Here is a 23,332-nt window from a genome sequence, read left to right as displayed (position 1 = left end):
AATTTCATGCCTCGTGCAGGAGGAATGGCCTTGAACTCCTTTGTTCAGAAAGGCGCAGAGGTTGTGAGTTCGAGTCGCGGCTCTGACCTGGCTGCAGGAGTCTACGTGAGTGACTTTGCCCTGCTGCGCCTCCATTTCATCCTGTGTACAGACTTGGAAGTGGTTGTGAGGAATAAATTAAGGCACTCAGTGCCTGGCACACAGTAGGTGCTCTATAAGTACTGGCTGGAATTGTTATTCCTTCCGATGCAGACCTTCTGGGGCAGAAAGGGGATTCTACAAGGCCCTGTCTAAGATGTCAGGGGAAGAGAACTGCTCCCAGAGCCACGCAGAGTCCAGTGCCACCTACTTATCTGGCTGAGAGGGTCAGGCAGAGTGAGTAGGGTCCCGCTGCTGCTACAACTGGCAACACTGAGCTGCTTGGTCCCCGACTTGATCCCAAAGCCCATGGAGAAGACCCAGGTCTCCTGGAGTTGTTCAGTGGGGCTTGGGTAACACTGCAGCTTACATTAGTGAGCACCTACTATGTGCCAGGTCCCGAGCTGAGTGCATTGCAAGCCTTCTCTGATACATTCCTCTCAACACTCCGAGGAAGGTACTATCATCATCCCACTTACAACTGAGAAAACTAAGAATCAGGAAGTGAAATGACTCGCTCAAGGTCACACAGCAAGTAGGTCTGAGGCTAGGCTCCAACTTCAGCCTGGCTGACTTGGAGAGCCAGGGCTTGTGATGACTACCCGCCCCTGGGAGGGCTGGGGCCCAGGGCTGCTCTCTACTTGGGGCCAGAGAGTAGGATCGCAAACGGGCACACCAGGCTGATAGGCTGCAGTCTGTGACTTTGTTGGGGACCTGGGTCCAGAACCCTGGGGTCTAGGCATTGCTGGCGTGAGGCCTAGACAGAGACCCCAACCCTCTTGCCAATTGTCTGTTGGGGTCTGGGGAAGGAATGCATGTACCCTTCTCATCCCAGTCCAAAGCCAGGGATCACTTGCACCCATATCTCTGTTCTGTTAAAACGCCAACGTACGGCCCAGGGGAGGGAGCCTTCATCCAGCACTGGTTGGTACCGTTTGGGCATAAGCTGCCATCTGTCAGTTTGAGTGTGGGTAGGAAGGAAGGATTCACGGGAGGGGAGTCCAGGGCGATCCCAACCGAGGCGGCATACCCTAACGGAAGGAACTGGCTGGCACAGGCCTGCGAACGAGCCCATCCAGCATCTCTTCACTAGAGCCATTCTGCATGGAGATCTCACTCATGGTAGGTGGCTCTGTCTGACAATGACTTGTTATACTCTTCCTCTCAAATATCACATTTCCATTTTAAGCATTTAGCAAATAAAAAGTTTGCCTTTACCGGTCAGGTCATAACTACACCAAGAACTCTTACCAACTCCACCAAAACAGCCAGGATGTTGGCAGCCATTAAAATTGCAGTAAGCTGACCTTGGACTCCCTGTGGTCCTCCCAGGCCTTCATCCCTTTCTCAGCACAGTCACCAAGTCCTACCCTAGTTCTTCCTTCAGTGGCTCTGATCTCTGCTTGTTCCTCTCTAGCCTCAGTGCCCACCTTTCTTTTGGGTCCTGATCACCTCTTTGTTCCTCCATTCCCCCATCTGTAAGATGGGTCTAATAATAGTACCTTCCCTGTAAGATTGCTGTGAGCATTAATTATGATCAGACATGTAAAATTCTTAGACTAGTACCTGGCATACAGTAAGCACTCAATACATGTTGACCATCCCCCTCACCGTCACTGTCACAATGACACCATCACCACCATCAGCCTCCCATCACCATGAGCGGTAGCAGTGTCAGGGTTACCGACAAGCTCCAGGCTGGCCCCTAGTCTCCATCCTTTTCTTAAAGAGATTCTTAAGAATCTCTTAAACACTATTTTCAGCCTGCCCTCCCCAGCCCAGGATCCCAAGATGGCTTCCTATCCTCGGAAAACCCTCTTTCCTCCCTCCACGCAGCTAAAATCCTTTAGGTTCCTCTAAGGAAGGAGGGGAGGTCAGAAACCAGCTCTTACCCCACTTCCCCGGAAGCTTCAGCCCTGTGTTCTGAAGCTGGGCACTGATGGCGCCAGGGGGTTCAATGCCCAATGTGTGGTAGGTGGGACGTCTCAGGTGCTCAGCTGGAACCTTGAAGGCAAGCACATGTGCCTTCTGCTGTCCTGGACTCGCCTGAGACATGCAGACCTAGGCACAGGGTGACAGTCAGGCCTGGGCTCCAAAGCCCAACAGACTTGAGCTCAAAACCTGGCGCTACCATCTACCAGCCGTGTGACTTAGAGCAGATCAGCCAGCCTCTCTGTCTCATTTCACTCATCTGAAAAATGGGCCTAAGGCCTCACCCCAAAGCGTGACTGAAGGGAGCCGATTTGTCGCTGAGAAAGAAGCACCAACACAGAGCTGGCACACGGCAAGGGCTCGGTCAAAGCTGGTGCCCTTCCCCCACCCTTCAGTCATCGGGGTTATTGATTACTATTCGATTACAAGCCAGAGGACCATCCAATGGATCAGTGTAATCCACCAGCTCCTGTACCCACAGGAGGGGGAAGTGGTTGGCTAAGGTTTGCCTTCTCCAGTGAGAGTCCCGCCTCAGCCCCTGTCCAGAAATATCCTGTTCTCTTTTTTTTTTTTTTTGAGGTGGAGTCTCACTTCGTCACCCAGGCTGGAGTGCAGTGGCACACTCACTGCTACCCCAGCATCGACCTGCTGGACTCCAGCAATCCTTCTGCCTCAGCCTTCCAAGTAGCCAGAACTACAGACACGCGTTACCACGCCTGGCTAATTTTTGATTTATTGTAGAGACGAGGTCTTGCCAAGTTGCCTGGGCTGGTCTCGAACCCGTGGGCTCAGGCAATCCACTCGCCTCAGCCTCCCAAGTGCTGGGATTACAGGCTGAGCCACCGAGCCCGGCCTCATACCCTGCTTTCAAAGCTGCTTTTGTGTTTAAGACAATAAAACTAGCATCTATGACAACCACATAGTTGTGCGGGCATCGGGTAACGCAAGGATTTAAGAGGGTCATGAAAACAAGACCCGCCATCTCAGAGGTCAAACCCAGCAAAGGAAATGTAGTTGTGGGGGGCATGGCAGTCTCCAGATGTGCAAGGGATGCACTGTCTTCCAGCCCCGAAGGAGGCTGGTAGGGTTGGCCTGGCATAAACAGGCATGCTGAGATCTCCAGGAGACACCGGCATCGGGACCAGACCATGGGTGGGCAGTGGGGGCCCGTGGTGTCCCGCCAACAGCTAGAAGCAGAGTCCTCTGAAGACTGGGGGACCAAAGGCCTCCTAAGGAGCCAGGGCTCTATCCCACAGACACCCTTTCTGGCTGTACCTCCGTGGGCTGGTTACCCAACTTCTCTGAACTTCGTTCTCCACCTGATAATGATTGCCTCACGAGGCTGTTGGGAGACTTAAATTAGAGCCTCTTAATAGCTGCCCATGTCTTGCATGCGTGCTCTGTGCCAGGTTCCATGCTTAGTACTCTATATGAATGGTCTTCTTTCCAGTCTCCCAACCACACCTAGGAAGCTCCATTTTACAACGGAGAATAATCAGGCACAGAGACCTTAAGGATGGGGCTGGAACCCAGGCCTGTTTGAATCCCCAGTCCATACTCTCTTTTTTTTGCAGCCCATAGTGTTTTTTTGTTTGTTTGTTTTTTTTGAGTTGGAGTCTCACTACGTCACCCAGGTTGGAGTGCAGTGGCATGCTCACGGCCACCGCAGCCTCCATCTGCTGGGCTCAGGAGATCCTTCCGTCTCGGCCTTCCAAGTAGCCGGAACTATAGGCTACCATTCCCGGCTAATTTTTTGATTTATTGTAGAGACGAGGTCTCACCATGTTGCCCATGCTGGTCTCGAACCCCTGGACTCAGGCAATCCTCTCGCCTCAGCCTCCCAAAGTACTGGGATTTCAGGCCTGAGCCACCGTGCCTGGCCCCAGCCCATACTTTTAATCATCTTTCGCAAACAGTAAAATGCTCTAAAGACATCTGCTGTCACGGCTGTTCACCCGAGACAGAGGAAAGTGCTACAACCATCAGTAATGTCTAGAGGCAGAGGACCGGCATGTTGGGGGCTTCAGTGGAGGGACCCAGAGCAGGGATGGGGCCCCATTCTTGACCCCGTACTTCCCCTCTCCCTCCCACCCCTACCCCCACCCTCATACACTCAAACACACACACTTGTTCCCTCCAGAACCCTTCAGTTGGCAATGTGTTTTCACACTCAGCATTACACTTGGAATCTTGCACTGGTCCCTAGGGCCAGGAGAAAGGTTGCCACATTGTAGATGAGGAAAACCAAGGCTCAAGAGGTGAAATGACTTGCCCAGGGCCACGTGCTCGACAGCTCAAGGACATGACCCAGGATTTCAGCTAGGATCCCCCGACTCCAAGACCCCTATTCTGGGCCCACAGGAGTGAGTGTGATGCCCTTCTGGGATTTCCGAGAGCTCTTCAATGACCACCTCCTGCCCCGGCCCATTCTCGGTGTTTATAATTGGTTGCTCTTTTGTACAGTATTGTCTCCCCTGAAAGCCTGGAAGACCCTTTGAGGGCAAAGACCACACCTGCCTTATTCAACATCAGTTACCAAAGCTCATCCCGGCGTGATATGCTGGTGGTCAGGAAATAGCCACCAATTGGAACTGCACCCCAAAGCCTCCCTACGATGGGAGCTGGGAGAAAGCTACGGCTCTTGGAAGATGGGGTGCTGTGGGTGACAATCAGGGCTCTGGCTGCGTTTAGTAAGCACCTACTAAGTGCGGCATCCAGCTTTTAACACAAGAAAATGAGAAGTGGAGAGGGGGCACAGTCAAATCTCCTTCTGCCCGCCCCCTCCTCGGTGGCATCAAGGAAAACCTAACTACTTTTAGTGACCCCACATGGTGTCCATCATGGCCCCTTGGGCAGGGCTGTCGGATTTAGCAAATAAGAATCGAGGATACCCAGCTGAATCTGCATTTCAGATAAAACAACAAATAATTTTTTGGTTTAAGTGTGTCCCATGACATACAAAACGAACCCATATGTTGGTTCAGGTGTTGTCACGCATTAATACTTGTTACATATTTAGACATAACTAAAACTCATTATCTGAAATTCCAACTTAACTGAGCGTCCTGCATTTGACCTGGCAACCGCACCTGTGGGTATCTTAAGCTGTTGGGAGAGGGGTTGTCATTTCTCCAAACAGGCTGACAAGGATGCCCCCGATGACCAAGGGGACCCTGGGAAGAGCTGACTATGGTCCCAGTGTCCAGGTGTCCAGCAAGCAGGGCCTGGCCCTGACGGGTGAGCAGCGCCGGGCAGGGGGAGGTGGAGAGCAGCCGTAGCCAGGGAGCCAGGTTCACGAGGCCTTCCTGGCACAGAGAGGAATGCAGAGCCCGCCCCAGCTGCTCTCCATTAAGCGGAGCTGGCATTTCAGAGCACGTCAGAAGTACTGGCTCCCGGCCCTGGAAGTCAGCGTCTGGCCTCTGCGCCAGCACTGCCTCCCGCCCAGCCCGCTCACCTCAGTGACCGAAGACCCAACAGGCCCATTGTCGTCCAGCTGAGAGCCTCAATGGGGCCATTCAGGGGCTCTGCGACAAGCCCCTCTGGAGGGCACTTCCTCCTCCTCCCCCTCCAGGGTGCCCTTGGCCAAAGCCTTCGCCTGTGTGGGTGGGGGGTCTGGCTGTGGCAAAAGCGTGGCGTGACTGAAGGCCAGATTGTTGACCAAGGGCACAGAAATGCCCCGCAAGTCACAAGGCTCCAGGGTACTCTGCCCACACTCTGTCCCCACCCCACCCAGGCCAGCTGGGCTTCCAAGACACCTGCATCTGAAGACCAAGGAACAAGTTTCCCATCATGCTCACTGTAGGACTTCAGGTGATTTACAGAGCCAGAGAGAAACGAGTTTGAGCCCAGGCTTTGTTGAGTCCTAGCCATGTGGGATCAGGCAAATCGCTTCACCTCTCTGGGCCTTTCTTTCTTCATTATAAAACTAATGATACCTATCGACCTCCAGAGGGGGAGACTGAATGAGCCTGGCAAGTCCTCTTCCCTTCTTATTTCCAGCTCTTTCTGATCCAGTAAAGACCCCAGAAAATTCGGGCTCTTGTAGGCCGCAGATCCAAAGGCCACTGTAGGAGGATATCTTAGTTCAGGCTTTATCTTGGGGACACTGAGCCCCCTACAGACTGGGACTTGGGCTGAAGTCCCTCTCAGCTAACCCAACCCTGAATTAGAACTGGCACTAGAGTACAGAAGTCCTCATGCCATCTCTGAAGCCCCACTTTCTGCTAGCCCACCCTGGGGCTCTGAGCATCTCACATCTACCTTGTACTTTCAGGTCTGCTGTTGCAGGTTGCTCCAAGCCCTGATTTCTGAATGAGGAAATAGACAGATGCTCAACTCCATGGGCACCATCAGGCAACGTAAAGGCAGCCAGCTTGGGCCTTACACAGAGAACAAAGGGACAGGGACACACATCCTGGGCCCATGGTCTTTCACTAGAAGTCCCAGGAAACGCTTCCCAATGACTAACATATTTACCGACCCTACCTGGCAGCCCCAGTCAGTGTGGCAGGGATAAGAGCCCGGGCTTCCTGTCCCCTGTGCTCTCTACCGTCTGTTCATTAGACCAAGTCCAAAACCCATGGCCCTGCTTTCTCAGGTTCTCACATGCCTCCAGCCCTCAGCTCCCGCCCCCCTGCCTAGGGTCTCACTCCTGCTGCCCCAAATCACCAGCTTCCTCCTTCCCTCGGTCCTCCTGTGTGATCTTCCACCCTGGGCCAGTCTTGTCAGAGTGCGGGCCACACAGCACCTTCTGCACATGCACCTGGTCGTCTTTGTCAAAGATATGATGGCAAAATCAGCCTCTCTGAGGCTGGAGCCTCCAGTTCTGCAGATTTCATCGGCTCCCCGCTAGCGCTGAGCATGCCGGAGTTGAAGAAGAACCCCATTGTGAAGGAGGATATATACCCATGGCATCTCTTTGCCCACGAGACCCATCTCTGCACTTTTCCTTTCCAGCTAATAACCATCTGAGAGAATGAATGAATTGGTTTACTTATCGCCAAACTGCACTAATAGAACTGAGCATCGCCGTCTCATTTCTTGACTGCCTTCTGCCTTGGACTTTTCTTGAGGGGGTTCCACCCACATGTGAGGGAACAGCAGAAAACATGCACATGCCCAGGGTATAACACGTCGGGCGTACTCACATGCCAGGTGTGTGCCACGCACTTCATCCACATGGCAGTCAGTGCTCAGAGCAGCCCTGTGAGCCATGGCTACCATGCCTACAAAGCAGATGCAGAAGCAGAGGCGGGCCCAGCCACTTGCCTGGGGCCACACAGCTGTCGGCAGGCAGAGCTGGAGTCCAAACCCCAGCTGTGTGGCAGAGACCACTTGCCCTTTCCCATCTCCCTCGCTGTGCCGACTCCTCTGGGGGGGGGTCTCAAATTCAGAATCCCCCGCAGAGAAATACAGATGCCAAAGCCCCTTCTAGGCCTGAATCCAGAAGGGAGATGTCAGGGTATGTGTATCAGCTGGACAACTCCAGCTGGTCCACGACCACTGGACACGAGCCCGGGGCCATGAAGCCTGCTGAAGGTGAGTCCAGAAAGAGAACTGAAGGTTATTGTCGGCAAGAACAGTGTTCTTTCAGCCTGGCCACACTGCCTCCCAGGCCATGGTGCTGCCAGTGGTCAAAAAGGATCTTCTAACCACCTCTCAAGGAGCATCTAGGCACACACACAGGCACACACACACTCTTAGTGCAAGGCTATCCATCTCTTACCGGGCAACTTCCCTGGCCCCGCTCAGGACCAGGTCTGGACTCCAGGGTGGCAGGGGCGGTCTTTCCCCTTGGTGGCTTTGATGGGGTTAAATCTGACAAAACTAGGGGAGCTTGGGTGTGGGGGGGACAAAAAGTGCTCCTTAGCTTCCTCAGCCACCAGGTCCTCTTCCTTCACCTGCAGTGGCCCACCCCTGATGAAGACACAGGTGTGCACAAGGACAGGCGGTTTCTATGGCACCAGTGAACATGGGAGCAGTTTTTAGACAGTCCTGATTTACACAGAACAAGGCAAAAAAGATTCCAACCTCCACATCAGATGACAGTTTCATCCCACAGTCCCGTTCAAGAGTTCAACTAATCTGTTCTGCTCTTTTTTTTTTTTTTTTTTTGGAGTTGGAGTCTCACTCCATCCTCAGACTGGAGTGCAGTGGCAGGCTCACAGCCACCCCAGTGTTGACCTACTGGGCTCTGGTGATCCTTCTGCCTCAGCCTTCCAGGTAGCCAGAACTACAGGTGTGTGCTACCATGCCTGGATAGTTTTTTGATTTATTGTAGAGATGAGGTCTTGCCAAGTTGCCTGGGTTGGTCTTAATCCTGCAGGTTCAGGCAATCCACTCGCCTTGGCCTCCCAAAGTGCTGGGATTACAGGCTGAGCCACTGAGCCCAGCCTGTTCTGCTCCTATCAAGGGGCTTTCCCCACGTCAAGGTGCAGTCGCAGGGTGGTTGGAGAAATGCTTCAGCAGGCAGCCAGACTGCATTAGCAGAAGCTACCTGTGGAGAGGGCTTCCGCGGGCATTAACCTTGGGGAGGAAGAGCCAATGAACCCCTCTCCTTGGTACCCTGGGATACATCCTGCCTCCTTCGTAACTATATGCTGGAATCATGCAACATGGCTTTGAGGACTTGGGGAAAATCGGAAGATTTCCAGACGGCAAAGGACTTTGGGAAACAGTTTCTGTTCAGACTGTGGGAAGAGCCGACAGTTGCCAAAGGGCTTGAGGAGAAGTTCACAGCCATTGGTGGGAAGGGCAGAGATGGGGCTGCCTGCAGCTCCCACAAGATGCCACCTGACCAGCCTCCCACACCTGATGGAGAGGTGAGCTGAGGGTCTCACTGCTGGGCTCCTAGGATAAAGGCTGGGTCCCCTTCCTTCTCCAGTCTCCAGTCAGATTGCAGTCTCTGGGCATGGTGACCAAATTAGCTGCAAAGCCCAGTGCACAGGTGAAGAAGCCCGAGCATCGTCAGAAACACATAAGAAACAGAGTGGTCACAGATTCTGGAAGTCTCTCCTATGAGATCTTCTTCCAGGGTTGCTCTGTCCATGCCTTTCATCCCCAAGCACACTCAATCAGGGAAGGGTTATTGGACACGGTCGGGTCTGTGCCTCCAGGCAGGGGTCGCTGCAGTGCTTTGTGGGAAAGGAACTTCTCCTGGATATTTTGACAGGGACAGGGACATAAATACTCTTCTGCGTCTTAAACTTTAATTTATTTGTATATCTTCTGGGGTCTTATGAAAATCTGGGGTGAGGGCTGAGATTCTGCATTTCTTTTGTTAAATTAATTAATTAATTTTTTGAGTTGGAGTCTCACTCAGTCACCCAGGGTGGAGTGCAGTGGCATGCTCATGACCATTGCAGCCACAATCTGCCAGGTTCAGGTGATCTTTCTGCCTCAGCCTTCCAAGTAGCTGGAACTAGAGACATGCGCCACCACACCTGGCTAATTTTTTTTTTTTTAATTGTAGAGAAGAAGTCTCACCAAGTTGCCCAGGCTGGTCTCAAACCCCTGGATTCAGGCAATCTACTTGCCTTGGCTTCCCAAAGTGCTGGGATTATAGGCTTGAGCCACTTTACTTGGCCCAAGATTTTGCACTTCTAACAAGTGATACCATGACCATGCATTTATCATCAAGGGTGTAGAACACAAAAAGTGAGCAGAAAAAGAGAAACTGAAGATAAAGTGGAATTAGAGCCTCTTGGCAAACCCAGTTACCTCCACACGCTACCATGGGCATCTCAGAATCAGCCCTAAACTCAGAAAAGACACCTCTGATAGATAGGGCAACATCTAAGGAGAGACTAAAGGAGAGGGAGTGAGCATTGTTGACATCTGGGGGAGACAGTCCAAGCAGAAAGCACAGCAAGTGCATAGGCCCTGAGGTTCAGCTTTCTCATCTTTAAATGAAAGTGTAAGACAATAGGGCCTTTGTGATATAGTTCTAAGGTTCTAGAGTCTTCAAGTTGGGACCAAGGAGGCTCTGGAAGATTGAGGGAAATGACCTATCCTACATGAACAGGACAGGGTGCTGAAACCCATGGGCCACTACCACAGTCCCCTCCCTTTTCAGCCATATATGCCTCACTTTCCAACTCTGTTTCGAGGAGAAAATCACCAGTTGTTTTTAAGAAACAAAAATAATCTGTCCCTGTTAAGGGAGAGATATTTTAAAACCACCAAAGGGATTTTTCCTTCCCCATTTGTTTTATTGATACATCTCCTCTCCTTCCAGTTCTAAAATAAGCGCCCTGTCTGCCCTTATGCCGATCCAAAGGCAACAACACACCACAGAATGGCCAGGGCCTGGGGACGGCCAAGCAGAGGTCGCTTGGAAGCCACCAGACCTGGAGAATGCACCGAGCAGCCCGGCCAGCCTGGCCTCACCCAGGGCCTGCTTCCTCTGAATCCAGGTGACGAGACACGCTTAAAAACAGCAATGGAATGTGGCGAGAGTTGGCATTTGCAGACGACAAATTTCTGACCGGATTCCAGTGCTTTGGAATGGAAAACCAGCAGCTTCCCGTCACAAAATGTACCAACAGAGCATGCCTAATACATGGGCGTGGGCAATTCAATACTTCAAATTTGAATTCGGCTAAAAATATAACAAAGCCGGCATATTTTTAGCCAGGTAAACATTTCTAAGGACTAGGTCAAATGTATACTATTTTTTTTCTCTGCATGACCGAGGAGGAACGATTGGGTGTGAGTGAGAAACAGGGACCAAAGGGGAAGCCACAGAGTCCATCAGGCAGTCAGCGCTCCTGGTGACCAGCTCCAGTTCAGGAATACTTTCTGGGACTACCTAATGTTTCCTTCTACATTACAGAGGGTGTAAGTTACTTTAGAAGGCAAGTCTTGGCTGGGCTTTACTCCCTCTCACCCACTAGAGGAGCTTATATGAGTCACTTTCCTTCTCTATGCCCTAAGTTGCATATGTCTCTTCCCCACCCTCAGTTAGACTTGGGGGTAGTTGGCAGGGAGGGAGGACTATGCCACAGGAGGGAGGCAGCCACTGTGGTCACTGTCTGAGTTTTGAGCCCGGGGCCTCCACTTACTGGGTGTGCGACCTTGGGCCAATTATTTACACTTACTTGCTTCAGTACACCTGTAAAACGGAGACAATCACAAAAGTACCCACTTCAGAGGTCACGACATTCGCGACGATGAAATGAAAAAGTCCGCACAAAACGCTTAGAATACCCTGCACATAGTAAGTGCTCAATAAACAACAGTGACCTCATCTATCCCACACCAAGTACTTTTCTGTATATTGACTGCTGTAACCTCCACAACCTGTTGAAATGCTATACTCTCCCTGAGGAGACTGAGGCCTGCGGAGTGAACTTGAGCAAGCCATAGTAGTGCAACAGCTGTTTCCTGAGGGCCTGCTGTGTCCCAGGCCTCACACGAGCACTGGGGAAGTGAGACACCTCGTAAGTACGTGGGAAGGTAGGATCTTGACCCCACGTGATCTCTCCGGTTTCCAGCTTAGAGAGTGGGGGCGTTTTAGAGGCTGGGTGGAAACAACATGGCCTTGAAATCAGAGAGTTCTAATGTTAGCTCCACGTAGTCTTGGTCAAGCTACTGATCTCTTCTGAGCCTCATTTAGGTAATAGGTGGAATGCCACCAGGCTTACCAAATTGTTGGAAGTCTTAAAGGAGATGACATGTGTCAAGTGTCTGGTCCATGGAAGCCTATTGTCACAGTTATCCACAAAGAGGTTCCAGTTTTCTGAGTCTTTAAGCCAAATGCAAACGCTTTCTAATATGAAGGAATTGGGAATACTCATTTGAACTCCTTGGTAGAGGAGGGAGAAAGAAGATAGCACAGGGCTGGTTCCAACCCTTAAGCCATCGGGTCCTTCACAGCAGAACATCTGATTGCTGTGTGAGGTGGAAAAAACCCTGGCCCAGTTCTTCAGGAGGCCTGGCTTTTGGTTTTTGTGCTGTCCCTCAGAGCTGGGGGACCGGAGGTCACACCCTTCTCTAGGCCAGGGTTTCCTCATCTGTACAATGGAGCTGTGGGAACAAATGGCCACAGATGTCTCCTCTGGCTCAGATGGAATGAGTCCTTCGTCCTGAGGGCCACAGATCACTAAGCAGACATCCCAAGTAAGCCTGGTTGTTCTCAATCTGGTTTTGTCATCACCTAAATAGAGTTTCCCCCCCCCCCTCCAGGGGTTTGGTGTCCTCGGTTCAGAGACAGCTAATGACCAAAACTCACACACCGGAAGGCATGACAGCTCCGGGACACTTGCGGCCCACACATTTTGACGTCAACATGCGTCACTCCCAGGTCTGAAAAGAATCAAAGCAAATCAGCATGGAATGGAAACTGTCTGCGGAGCTGTGGCCAGCATGTGGCAGAAGGACAAAAAAGATGTCCCGCCGGCTGTCAGGCACATGGACTGTGCTGGGCTGGTGGCTTGTGGGTGACCTGGAGGACAGCAGCTACAGCAACGGGACAAGGAGCACCTGCCCAGATTGTAAGGGGCATGTGGGCAAAGGCCAGCTGGGGTTCCTTGTCCTACAGACGCAGAGCCTCTGGCAACAGGCCGGCCCAGGCACAGAAGGCCCCGATGAGAAGGAACCAGTCAGGAGGGCCAGGACTAGGGAAGGCTCTGAGGAGAAGGGGGCTGGAAGGGGAGATTGTCTGCAGCAGCAGCTTGGTATGGGACTTGGGCCTCCTCTAAATATCAACAGAAGAAGGCGATAGTTAAGAGCATAGGTTTTGGAATCAGAAAGACCCCGGTTCAAATCCTGCCACTGTTCATTACCAGCTGTGTGACCCACACACATCCCAGAATCCCTCTCAGGGTAGTCTTCTGAGTCTGATTTGTTTCCTTGCTGGTGAAACAGAATCAGTCCTATTAGCTCAGAAAGTGAGTGTGAGGATTCAATTATGTATGAACATGGCACTTCCTATTCTAGGATTGTCTAAACCACCCCCTTTTCCTAACCAACCAAAACCCTTCAGAGCCCTTCTCAGGTCCTCCTTCCAAGGTGGGGGGCGGGGAGGGGAGGTCTGCCAAAACTTGCCAAAGCCCATGGTGTTCTCTCCCTTTCACTCTCCCACTCCAAGTCTACTGCAGTGCATACCCTGACAGACCATCTTACATGGCAGCAGCCAGACAGCATGGATACCATCAACAGCCTGTGTGCAGGAATCCGCCTGCACCCTCTACTCAGCCAGACCAGGCAGGTTTCCCTGAGACCTGTGTTGGCGAGCTTTGCTACTGGGCTCAGCCAGTGTTCAGGTTGCCCACTCTGTGTCACATGGGATTGGCTGCCCACCATCATGTGACCTGCTCAGTTTACATCCCTAGAGGGAGTTCTGCAGGATCCGTGTGGTTGAGCCACAGCCTTACGAACATGGTTTAAGCTCAATATCCACTCTTGTTTTTCAATTCCTTTTTTTGGTCCCCCCCTGCTTCACCCTTCTTTGCTTCCACAAATATTAACTGAGAACTTACTACGTACAGATACTGCACCAGCAAGAATCAAGAAACACATCCCTGTGCTCATGGAAGTCATGGTCCAGCAAAACAAGCAATCACAGTCCAAGCTGAGGAGGGCTACAGGGCAGGCTATGGAACACATTGGAGAGACACTATCTGTACCACGGTGGTGGCAGAGGTTTCCTGGAGGAAGTGACAATAAGCTTGACTTTGTATGGGTTAAGGGTGAGAGAGTTCCGCCGGGCAAAAGAGAAACGCTTGTTTCCATCCATACCCCTTACCTTCTCAATACCTAGACAAGTAACACTCAGCCATAGGGGTTCAATATTTTTAAAATTTCTTCATTTAAGAAAATGTATTTTGTATTTGCAAGCTTAGAAACATCTTGGATTTTTACAAAAGATTACCAAATGAAACTGGATTTTGTGGTGCATTTCCACAAAATGTCAGCAACCATTCTCACAAAAGGACAAGAAATGAAGCCAAGATTTTCATATTTCACCAGAAAGAGATAAGGAATTCAGATCCTAAACCTAGTGGAACAAACTGCGCCAGGGTATTGTGAGTTCACACGCACACACATCTATCTCAGATGTGGTCTCATGGGCACACCATAGATATCAAGGTCACTGGTAACATGTACCATTCAGTCAGGACTTTGTTTTGCCTTGAAAAATGTCCTATAGAAAACCTAAAGAAAAGTCAAAAGAAACGTACATATATCTTTACCTGGATTCACCAGGTGTTAACATTTTACATTTTCTTTCTCCTTCTTTCTGCTGGTATACTCACCTTTTTGTCCTGAACCATTTGAGAGTTAGTTGCTAATATCAAGATACTTTTCTTACTATTTCAACATAGATGTCTCATGAGAAAGGACATTTTCTTACATAACTCCAATACAGTTAACACTGATATAGAATAATGCTATCTAATGTATAATCTACATTCAAATATCTCCAATTTGCTCCAAAATGGTCTGTGTATCATTTATGGCTTGGCTCCTCCAGGATCTAGTCAGATCTAGTCAGATCCTGGAGTCAAATTAGATCAAATTGGTTGTTATATCTCTTGTGTACCCTTTTCTGGAACAGTCCTTCACCTGCTTTAAAGTTTTTTTTGTCATTCATGACACTGACAGTTTTGAAGGTTCCAAGCCTGTTGTCTTAAAGAATGACTCATAATCTGAACTTATCTGATGGCTTCCTCATGCCAAAAGATGAGTTTGAATCGAATTCCTTATTTTCCTTTCCTGTCTAGAATCAGCCTCACCAGTATTACTCAGTGCTAACTGAGTGGCCCCAGTGGACTTGAAAGTTTACACGTCCCAGAAGGGTTTAGCCAATCCTATTAAGCAGCACTGTTTATTTAATATTAAAAGAATATTTTCAATATTTCCATACTCTGGGACTGGGAGGAGGTGTCAAATGGCATATGTACCAAGCAAGCCAAAGGAAATTTCAAAGCAATTGACCTTGACTCAGTATTGACAACACCTCTTCAGATATTATTTTCAAAAGGCTTTCACACTTGCTATTTAAGAACTTTGACTCTGAAGGTCAGACAGATATGGGTTCAAATTTGGGGTCTGCCATTTACCCGCTGTGCTATTCTCCCAGCCTCGATTTCCTCAGAGGGTATTTAAGGGTTAAGATGCTTAAACAGGTGCCTTGCTCACAATACTTGCCTCTGTTAATCTTCATAGCAATTCTTCAAGGGAGGTAGAACAGGCGTCATCCTCCCCACTTTATAGGTGAGGAAACTGAAGGTCAGAAGGACCAGGTGATTTGTTGAAGGTCATATAGCAAAGGGACCAGAAGGACAGAACCAGAACTGAAATCGCCAAGCCCCAGAGCTGTCATTTCTAGTTCTCTTCAGGAAGCAGCGTCTATCGCATGGGATGCTAAGAGGATTCCATGAAGTGACACACGTCTGGTACTATGCATTATGCTGGTACAGAGGCTGTGCTTAGTATCAGTGACTATTATAATCATTGTTTTTAATGGGTCACATTGCCATGAGTCACTGATTTTGCTCAAAGGCCCCAAAAGAACCCTGGGAGGTCAGCTCATAATTATCTCGGCTAAGCCTTCATTTCTACCCTATCCTCTCTCCCACCAAGATTGAGGGGAAGGGGTGGGATGACCCCAAATTCACTGAAGGTATTAAGGTTTCACGTGGAAGAAGAGAAAAGACATTTCGAGGCTGGCCGTGAGGGGAGGGCATTGTCTGTAAAACACAAAAGAGAATCTGTGTTCCTTGGGAAAGAGGGCACTGGGTCATGAGTCATTCTTTGGTTCTGTGTGGGCGAATTGGGGTTCCTGCAAAAAGCTTTGTGTCACTCACTATTGTCTTGTGCAGCTCAAAGCACAAAAGCCTAAGTTTTGTTTCCAAATTCACATGGCCTGTTCTGCCCAAGACATTCTAGAAACACACTGTCCACCTCTTTGAACAATGTGACCGTGAGACTGAATAGCCATTGAATTTGGCCTTGTGGTTACTGGTAAAGTACCCCTGGGCAGCTGGCCACGCCTTGGGGCACCTTAATGGCCAGCCGAGCACAAGTCCCAGCTACCACTACAACCATGCCAACTACAAGAGAAAAGGACTTTCCTTCTGCCCTCGGAGTGATAAGGAGCCACTAACAGCCCAGCCAATGGGAATGTTCCATTCTTGGTTCTGTCCTGGGCCATCAGATCGGCCAGATCCACTCAACCACCTCTGTGGTGCCAGCTCAGATTGGGCGTAAAGGAGTTATCCCACGAGTTTAGTTTGCAGCGGATCCCTCAGCTTGGTTATTGTTATAGAGGTGGCATGCCTGGGACCAAGACGTGAAGACTTTGATGAATAACTCTAGAAATGGCTTCTTTGGATGACACTGTTCTCCATTTACTCTTGCTCCCCATTCATCTAGCCAACCTGCAACACCCTCTGCCCTTGTGGTGCAAGCCCTCTGTCCCTCCATGTAATCAGCTGTGCACTTGGCACTTGGGTGGCAGAGGGACAGGGTGGGAAAAACATGAGCTCAGAATGAGGCAAATATGGTTTCCAAATTGTCTCTGACCTTGGGTAATAAGAATAGGCAACTCCACATATTCCTTGCCTAGCACATGCCAGGCACTGTGCTCGGCAGCCTCCTCGTCATAACTCACTGACTCCTTGCCCTCAACCTACGAGCATCACCTTTCTTTCCTCCACAGATGAAGAAACTGAGGCTAAGAGATGTTACACAATTTGCCCAAAGCCTGGATTCGAACCCAGACCCGTCTCTCAGTGAGGCCTACTTTACATGTAAAACTGCCTCCACGTGATAACCTCCCTTGGCCTCAGCTTCCTCACATAAAATGCACAGACCATTTGGTATCGCACCTGGTTTCTTGGGCCTCACGTCAAATGGTATGTATATAAAGGGCACCGCAGACTACCTGGCACACAGCGGATGCTCCATAAATGTTCCTTTCCTTGCTGCTGAGGCGGATTCCGAGAAATAAGAATTTCTGACCGGACGCCAAAATCTTGCTGGGTGGTTTGGCTTTTCCAGGCCGGCTCCAGGAGCTTCGCTCAGACCTGATTGTAACACCTCACTGAAGGCTCCATCCTTATGTCTTCTAAGTAGATAATATGGGACACAGATTTGGTGCTTCGAAACTTGGTCACGGAGGAGGCCGGTGTGAGGAGTGAGCCTCAAACCTAGCTGTTTTGAAAGCTGGGGTTTGGGCCTAACCCCGCCAGCCGTGCCTTTGATGTGGGTGTGCTTACATGTGCTCAATACACTAAGCTGTTCCATGTGTATATATTTGTGCATGTGTGTGTGTATATACACACATCCAGAAGTAGACGTATTTATATACAAATGTAGACACACGTAATGTTACCCTAAATAAGCCACCAGTACCACCCTTAAAGTGTCTTTAGAAAATTCACCCATGGAATAAGCAATAATATGTGAACTATAAACATTCTTGTACGTTGGCAGATAACCACGCTACACATTCCCCTCCAAGAGCAGAGAAAGAGAAGAAAGAGAATCAAACAACAGCAGAAAAACGCGCTAATCAAATCCATAATCAGCTTTGATGATGGAGCAAGGATTCTAATCAAAACACAATGGGGCAAAGTTGCCACAGGTTGGAAGCTCGGAGCTGCGTACCCTTCCCAGGGGCCTCCTCTGTGCTTTCTATTTAAACATCTAAAACATCCGCTGAGGATTTCAATCACTTCTAATTACTTTTTTTTAAAAAAACGAGGTGCAATTTGAACACCAGCTCCCAAAAACAGGAAATATCAAAGCATTATATAAATATATATATATATTTTTTCTTTTTTTCCTGGCAACTGCTTCTTAAAAATAGGCTAACCTCCTCAAATAGCTCAGGAGTGTTGCTTAGTGAAAGGTCGGCCAGAGAGGCTTTCTGAATCAACACAGAGCATGTCTCTACTATAGTTCTTTGCACATGGTCCTAATTGCTTCACATGTTAACAGAGCAGATGCTATGAATGCTTATTCTCAGGGGAGGGCCCAGGTATCCCGGTATCAGGAAAGGAATTCAGGAGGGGTGTGGTGGTGCACAGATCAGCTCCCTCCGCTGGTGAAGAACCAGCTGTAGGTCTGAAGGAGAGACTTGGGGTGAGGGCTTGTGGGCTGGGGGGTATGGGACCGTGGGACCGCACCCGACAGCTACTGTTGGCAAAGTCGTCACACAGGCTGGAGTGCAATGGCACGCTCACAGCCACCGCAGCCCCAACTTGTTGGGCTCAGGCAATCCTTTGACCTCAGCCTTCCAAGTTGCTGGAACCACAGGTGCGCACCACCATGCCTGGATAATTTTTTGATTCATTGTAGAGAGAGAGATGAGGTCTTGCCAAGTTGCCCTGGTTGTTCTCGAACCCCTAAACTCAGACAATCCTCTGGCCTCTGCCTCCCAAAGTGCTGGGATTATAGGTGTGAACCACTGTGCCTGGTGTCTTTCCACACTTGATAGAGCTGGAGAGCAAGCTTGGGAGTGAATGGGGGGGGGGTCACTGACAGAAGTGAGTTGCTACATAATAAAATAAGGTGTGAGAACAGCTGCCCTTCCCCTGTAACGACTACGTTGAATACACTGAACCCTGAGCTAATGACCATAATCACCATCATTTCCCAAAGGGCTGTTATGAGCCAGGTCCTTAATGGACACCCTCTGCCCAGCTTCTCCCAACACCCTGCACACACCCCAACCCTGACTATCCACCAGGAAGTCAGCGTGCAAGTCCACCCCTTCGGTTGCCAAGCCTTTATTCTTCCTTTTCATTGCCTTTCTAAAGGGAAGATGCCAGGCATGGAGCAATTGCTTGCTGAATGAAGCGGATCATGCACCCACACATGATCCTGCCCTTCTGCCTCCCCTGCCATGCTCATTTTCTGACGTCCTCTCCTCCCCACCGGACACCGGTCCCCTCTGGAGCCCAGTCTAGTTCTTGCCTCCCCCATGAAGCGCTCTGGACTTTTCCAGCTATGGCTGCCCTTCCCTTCCTTTGAGCACCTTGGGTCCCCAGTCCCAAACATGTCTCTGAGCCCTGCCTGTGTGGTGCCTTCTTGCCCTGGGTGCATCAGTGATGCCTCCCAACTAGACCATACAATCTCCAAGGCCCAGGCCAAGTTGTACTGGCCCCACAGATCTGTCGGGGCATGATGGAGAGAGACAGTGACTATGAGTGGGTCTTGTAGCCAGACTACCCTGAGTTGGACTCCCTGCTCCACCACCCTGGACGACCTAGAGCAAGGGACTGTACCTTGCTAAGCCTCACTCATCTAGCTCCATGGTGACAGCGGTGGTCTTATAACTCGGGGCCTGTGAGTTCTCAGGCAGTCCCTCTGGTTCTCTCCATGGTTAAGGGCATGGAGTCCAGAGCCAGACTGACCAAGTTCTAATTCTACCTCTGCTGCTCATAAGCTCACCAAACTGCTCTTTGACTCAGTTTCCACATGTGTAAAATTGGGATAATAACACTTATCACAATAGATTGCTTTTAATGTAAAATGAGTTATTTTATATAAAGTCCCTAGAACAGTTCCTGGCACATAAAACATGCTACATAAGGATCTGCTATCATCATCATCATCATTATTATTATATGATTGTCACAGAAAATGGATGTCTCAGACCTGCTTTAAGTGTTGCTGAGAAGATGAAATGAGACAGAGCCCAGCCCATCAGGCACTCAACAAGTGTCGTGCCCTTTCCTCATCTTCCCACTGTACCAGGTACTGCATGAGGCACGTGACTGATGCTCTGTAAACCCATGTGAACAGGTTGATACTTCCCAAGGGCTTGAGAAAATAAGCCATGTCTTTTCTCACTTAGGGGCTATCAAATTTAGGCTCAACGTGCCCTTTGTCTTGGGTTAGCAATATAAGCAGTTAAGCGTTCCTTATTTGCAGACACTGCACTAAACACCTCACATATGTGGTTTTCCTTAATGCTCACAACAATTCTTGTGGCTGTTAATGCCCATTTTGACAGATGGGAACACTGAGGCCTGGAGAAGTTAATTGACAAGGTCATCTAGGTAGTATATGACAGACACAGGGCACCACTGATACCCATCTGACTTTAAAACCTGTGCTATTAACCACTGTACAACCCAACTTCCTTTGAATAAAAGATGAGTCAGAGGCCCTGAGATATCACTTGTCATTTAATTCATTGTTTCCTGAGTATCTTCTAATAATAAACACCAGATTTGAGGCCTGGAAACTACTAGACGGCATGTCAGACACAGTGGTTATCTGCGATTACCAAGAGACCTTTCTGGAGAGCCAACAGGCATCATGTCGGTCAAAGTGTGGGAGAAGCCCCAGCCAAAGAAGGCAAAATTGCTTTTGCCAAAGTTGCTGTGATATCAGGGTGGGGCTGTGTGAACAAGGATCTGCCATCTCCTGCAGAGAAGAGCACCCAGGACCCTCAGAAATTGACAAGGGAAGGGCAAGCTGATAAAACACAAACAGGATAGTCCCCTGGAAAGTGGCCAATTTCCTTAGTGGTCTATCTGAGCCATGCTCACGGCTAGTGCATGGGGCCTGCTGAGGGCCAGACAGGTGAACTGTGGGATCCTGGGTATTGCAGGCCAAGGGTGAAAGAGGGAAGCAACATCTTGAGGGAACTGGACCATGCCAGCCCTTCAGAGAGAAGCCAGAGAGCATTTTTTCAGGGATGAGGTGATGAATCACCTTTCCAGAGCCTTCCCCCTGCAACAGTGTCTGTTACAGGAAGGGTCAAATGGGCAGAGGCAAAACAGCTGTCTGGAGTGGAACAATCCCATTGTGGACTTTCCCTGTCATTCCTCAGGTCCTCCTCATCAGGCTCGAGGGTGTGTGTCACATCCCGAGTCACCACTCTGACCACCCACGCACACCTAATAAGCCCCACCTCCACAGAGGGAGGAGAACTCCTCATGGAGTGTACCCTGGAGCTCATCCCCACTTCTGAGCCCCCCGGACTGACCCCTTAGCTGACAACAGAAGGTGAGCAGAGCACAGAACCCTAGCAGAGGCAGCCCCAGAGCACTGGAGGAAATCTTCCCTCCCTCCCACACACCATCACTCAGACCTGTCAGCTTCCAAAAATGTTTAGCAAGTGCAGCAGCAAGGGGCATGCTTATCGGCCTGGTGTGGGAGCTTAATCTGCTTTGAGGGCTTTCTCCAGCCCAGTACTCCAAAAGTCTGTTTACAATTAGCTTCCAGCTCCAGTTCCCCATCAGAAAGGCTAGGAATGTGTTGAGCTCTAGCCTCGATCAGAGAAATCTCCAGGAGAAGGTGGAGACAGTGTCAGCCGAGAAGTATGTGCCAAAAAGGTCAGCTGGTCTGTTGCCACTTTCCCGACACCAGCCCCCAGCCACCTCCCCCTCTGGCTTGACCGGGACAGTCACATCCGTCAGGTCGGCCTGTCCCCAAAAGTCCCTGCTGACCAACTGCCAAGAAAATACAGCATGCTCCGGGTTGGAGAGGGGGGCGCGCGGGGCGGGGGGACCGGGTGGAGGGAGGGAGAAGCAGCAGGGAGGGCAGGAGGCCAAGAGAACCTGATTGGCGCTTGCTAATTTCCGTCAAAGAGATCGCAAGGCCCGGGCTTGCCACCCAGCCGAATTGGGTGATGCCGGCTCTGTGTGGAAAGGTAGAAGTCACCACTTCTCTTCACACCATCTCCCACCCCCAGCCCCAGTCACTAGGGCTACCCAGCCGGGGTCTACCACCCAGGAAGGAGGGGCTTAGCTTCGGCCGCCATTCCGAGGCAGCCACCCCCACCCCCACCGCAGCAGCCAGCCAAGACGCTTGGAGTCTCCGGCCGGCCGCCACCTCGGCTGGTGCACCAGTCCTGCGGTCCAGCACCTTGTCCGTCATCCCGCCATCCGATGGGGGCAGAGACAGGGGCCAAGAGACTGGGGCCAAGAGACAGAGACAGAGCCAAGGGGACAGCAGGTCCACTGCCGCTCCCAGTCCCCGATTCCTGGATCCTGCAGCCGGGCTAGGAGGCGTCGAACCCAGTGGGGGCCTCGTCGGGAAGAGAGGCTCTGCGAACCACCAGACAGACACACAGCTGCTGCCGCAGATACAGCCTTTTTGGGACCAAGACCTCAAATGCAGGACCTGACATTTCCAGTGCGGCACACGTTTATTTTATTATTTTGTTTTTATTTTGTTGAATCAATTAATTTATTGTTTGAGAACATCCTGGCCGTGCTCCGCTCTCCAGAAAGATGCTGCAGGCGTGCCCACCACCCCAGGTCTGGAAGAGCTCTTAGGCAAACCTCCCACACCCGCGCCACACCCACCGGCCGGCCCACTCTCCCTGTGCATCCCCCGGCCAGCTGGCCCAAGGGGGGACAGCTCCTTTCCCCGCCCACATGATAGCCCTTTCTCCCACCCAGCCTTGCCCGCCACCACCCCCTCCAGAAGCATTCGCCCATCCTCCCAGAACAGCGCCCGGCACCCAGCACCTCTCACCTGGGTATCGAACCCGTTTTCCACCGAGCCACTCTTCCGCAGCGGGAGCCCCTCCCCCGCTGGCTCCTGCAGCGCCTGCGATTTCAGGGGGATCTGGCTAGGGAAGGTGGTCTTGCTCACCTCCACCTTGCTTCCCAACTTGAGGTAGCAGGGCTGGGGGCCGGCCCGGGCCGGGGGCACGTGCAGGATGGGCGCCGCGCTGTGTACGGGTTTGGGCAGTCCCGACTTCATTTTGGAGGCGACCAGGATGGCCGGCATCTTCTCCCGGGGCTTGGGTTTTCCCAGCACGTCCCTGGCAGCGGCAGCGGAGGCGACCGCTAAAGGCAGCGCGGGAGCAGAGCAGGCGCCGGGCCTCAGCCCACGAGGCGCCCACCACCAGCGGCGAAAAAAATCCCCGGGTCGGGGAGCTCGGAGCAATCGCGCGAGCGTGCGCCTTTGGGGGTACCGGACACGGCGCTCGGCGGGTCCCACCTGGACGGATGCTGCAGCCGGGTCTCACGCCCCTCCCGGGCGGCCTGTTCAAGAGCTCTGGGCGCTCAAGGGCTGCTGCCTCTTGCAATTTTCCTCCTGGGAGACCGAGGCTGGGACGCCCATATTAACTTGTCATTGCATCTCCGACGTGAGGAGGCCCCTTTGAAGGAGACGAAGGCGGTGGGGACGCACGCGTCCCGCTCCGGAGGCTGCGGGCGTGAGCGGGCGAGGGAAGGAGCCAGCAGCGGCGGAGGAAGGGGAGAGGGAGGGCGCACGGGGCCCGAGACGTCGCCACCGAGACGCAGCTGCCGCCCCGCTCGCGAGCACCGCAGTGTCACCCGCGACG

General features: G+C 51.2%; 1 protein-coding gene across 1 annotated transcript in view; it reads right to left on the bottom strand.

Annotated features, from left to right (window-relative positions):
* LOC103269648 (neuron navigator 2) overlaps window positions 1-23,115 on the bottom strand; it is a 411,491-nt gene extending 388,376 nt beyond the window's left edge. The window contains exon 1 of the mRNA XM_008067217.1: window positions 22,516-23,115. Coding sequence (XP_008065408.1) covers window positions 22,516-22,773 — 258 coding nt within the window. The 5' untranslated portion in view covers window positions 22,774-23,115. The remainder of the gene's footprint in view (window positions 1-22,515) is intronic.
* Between the last annotated feature and the right edge of the window lie 217 nt (window positions 23,116-23,332).

The sequence above is a fragment of the Carlito syrichta genome, unplaced genomic scaffold, assembly GCF_000164805.1.
Source record: "Carlito syrichta isolate Samal-C Ts95f unplaced genomic scaffold, Tarsius_syrichta-2.0.1 Scaffold309408, whole genome shotgun sequence".
Classification (NCBI taxonomy): domain Eukaryota; kingdom Metazoa; phylum Chordata; class Mammalia; order Primates; family Tarsiidae; genus Carlito; species Carlito syrichta.
This window is presented reverse-complemented; position numbering and strand designations above follow the sequence as displayed.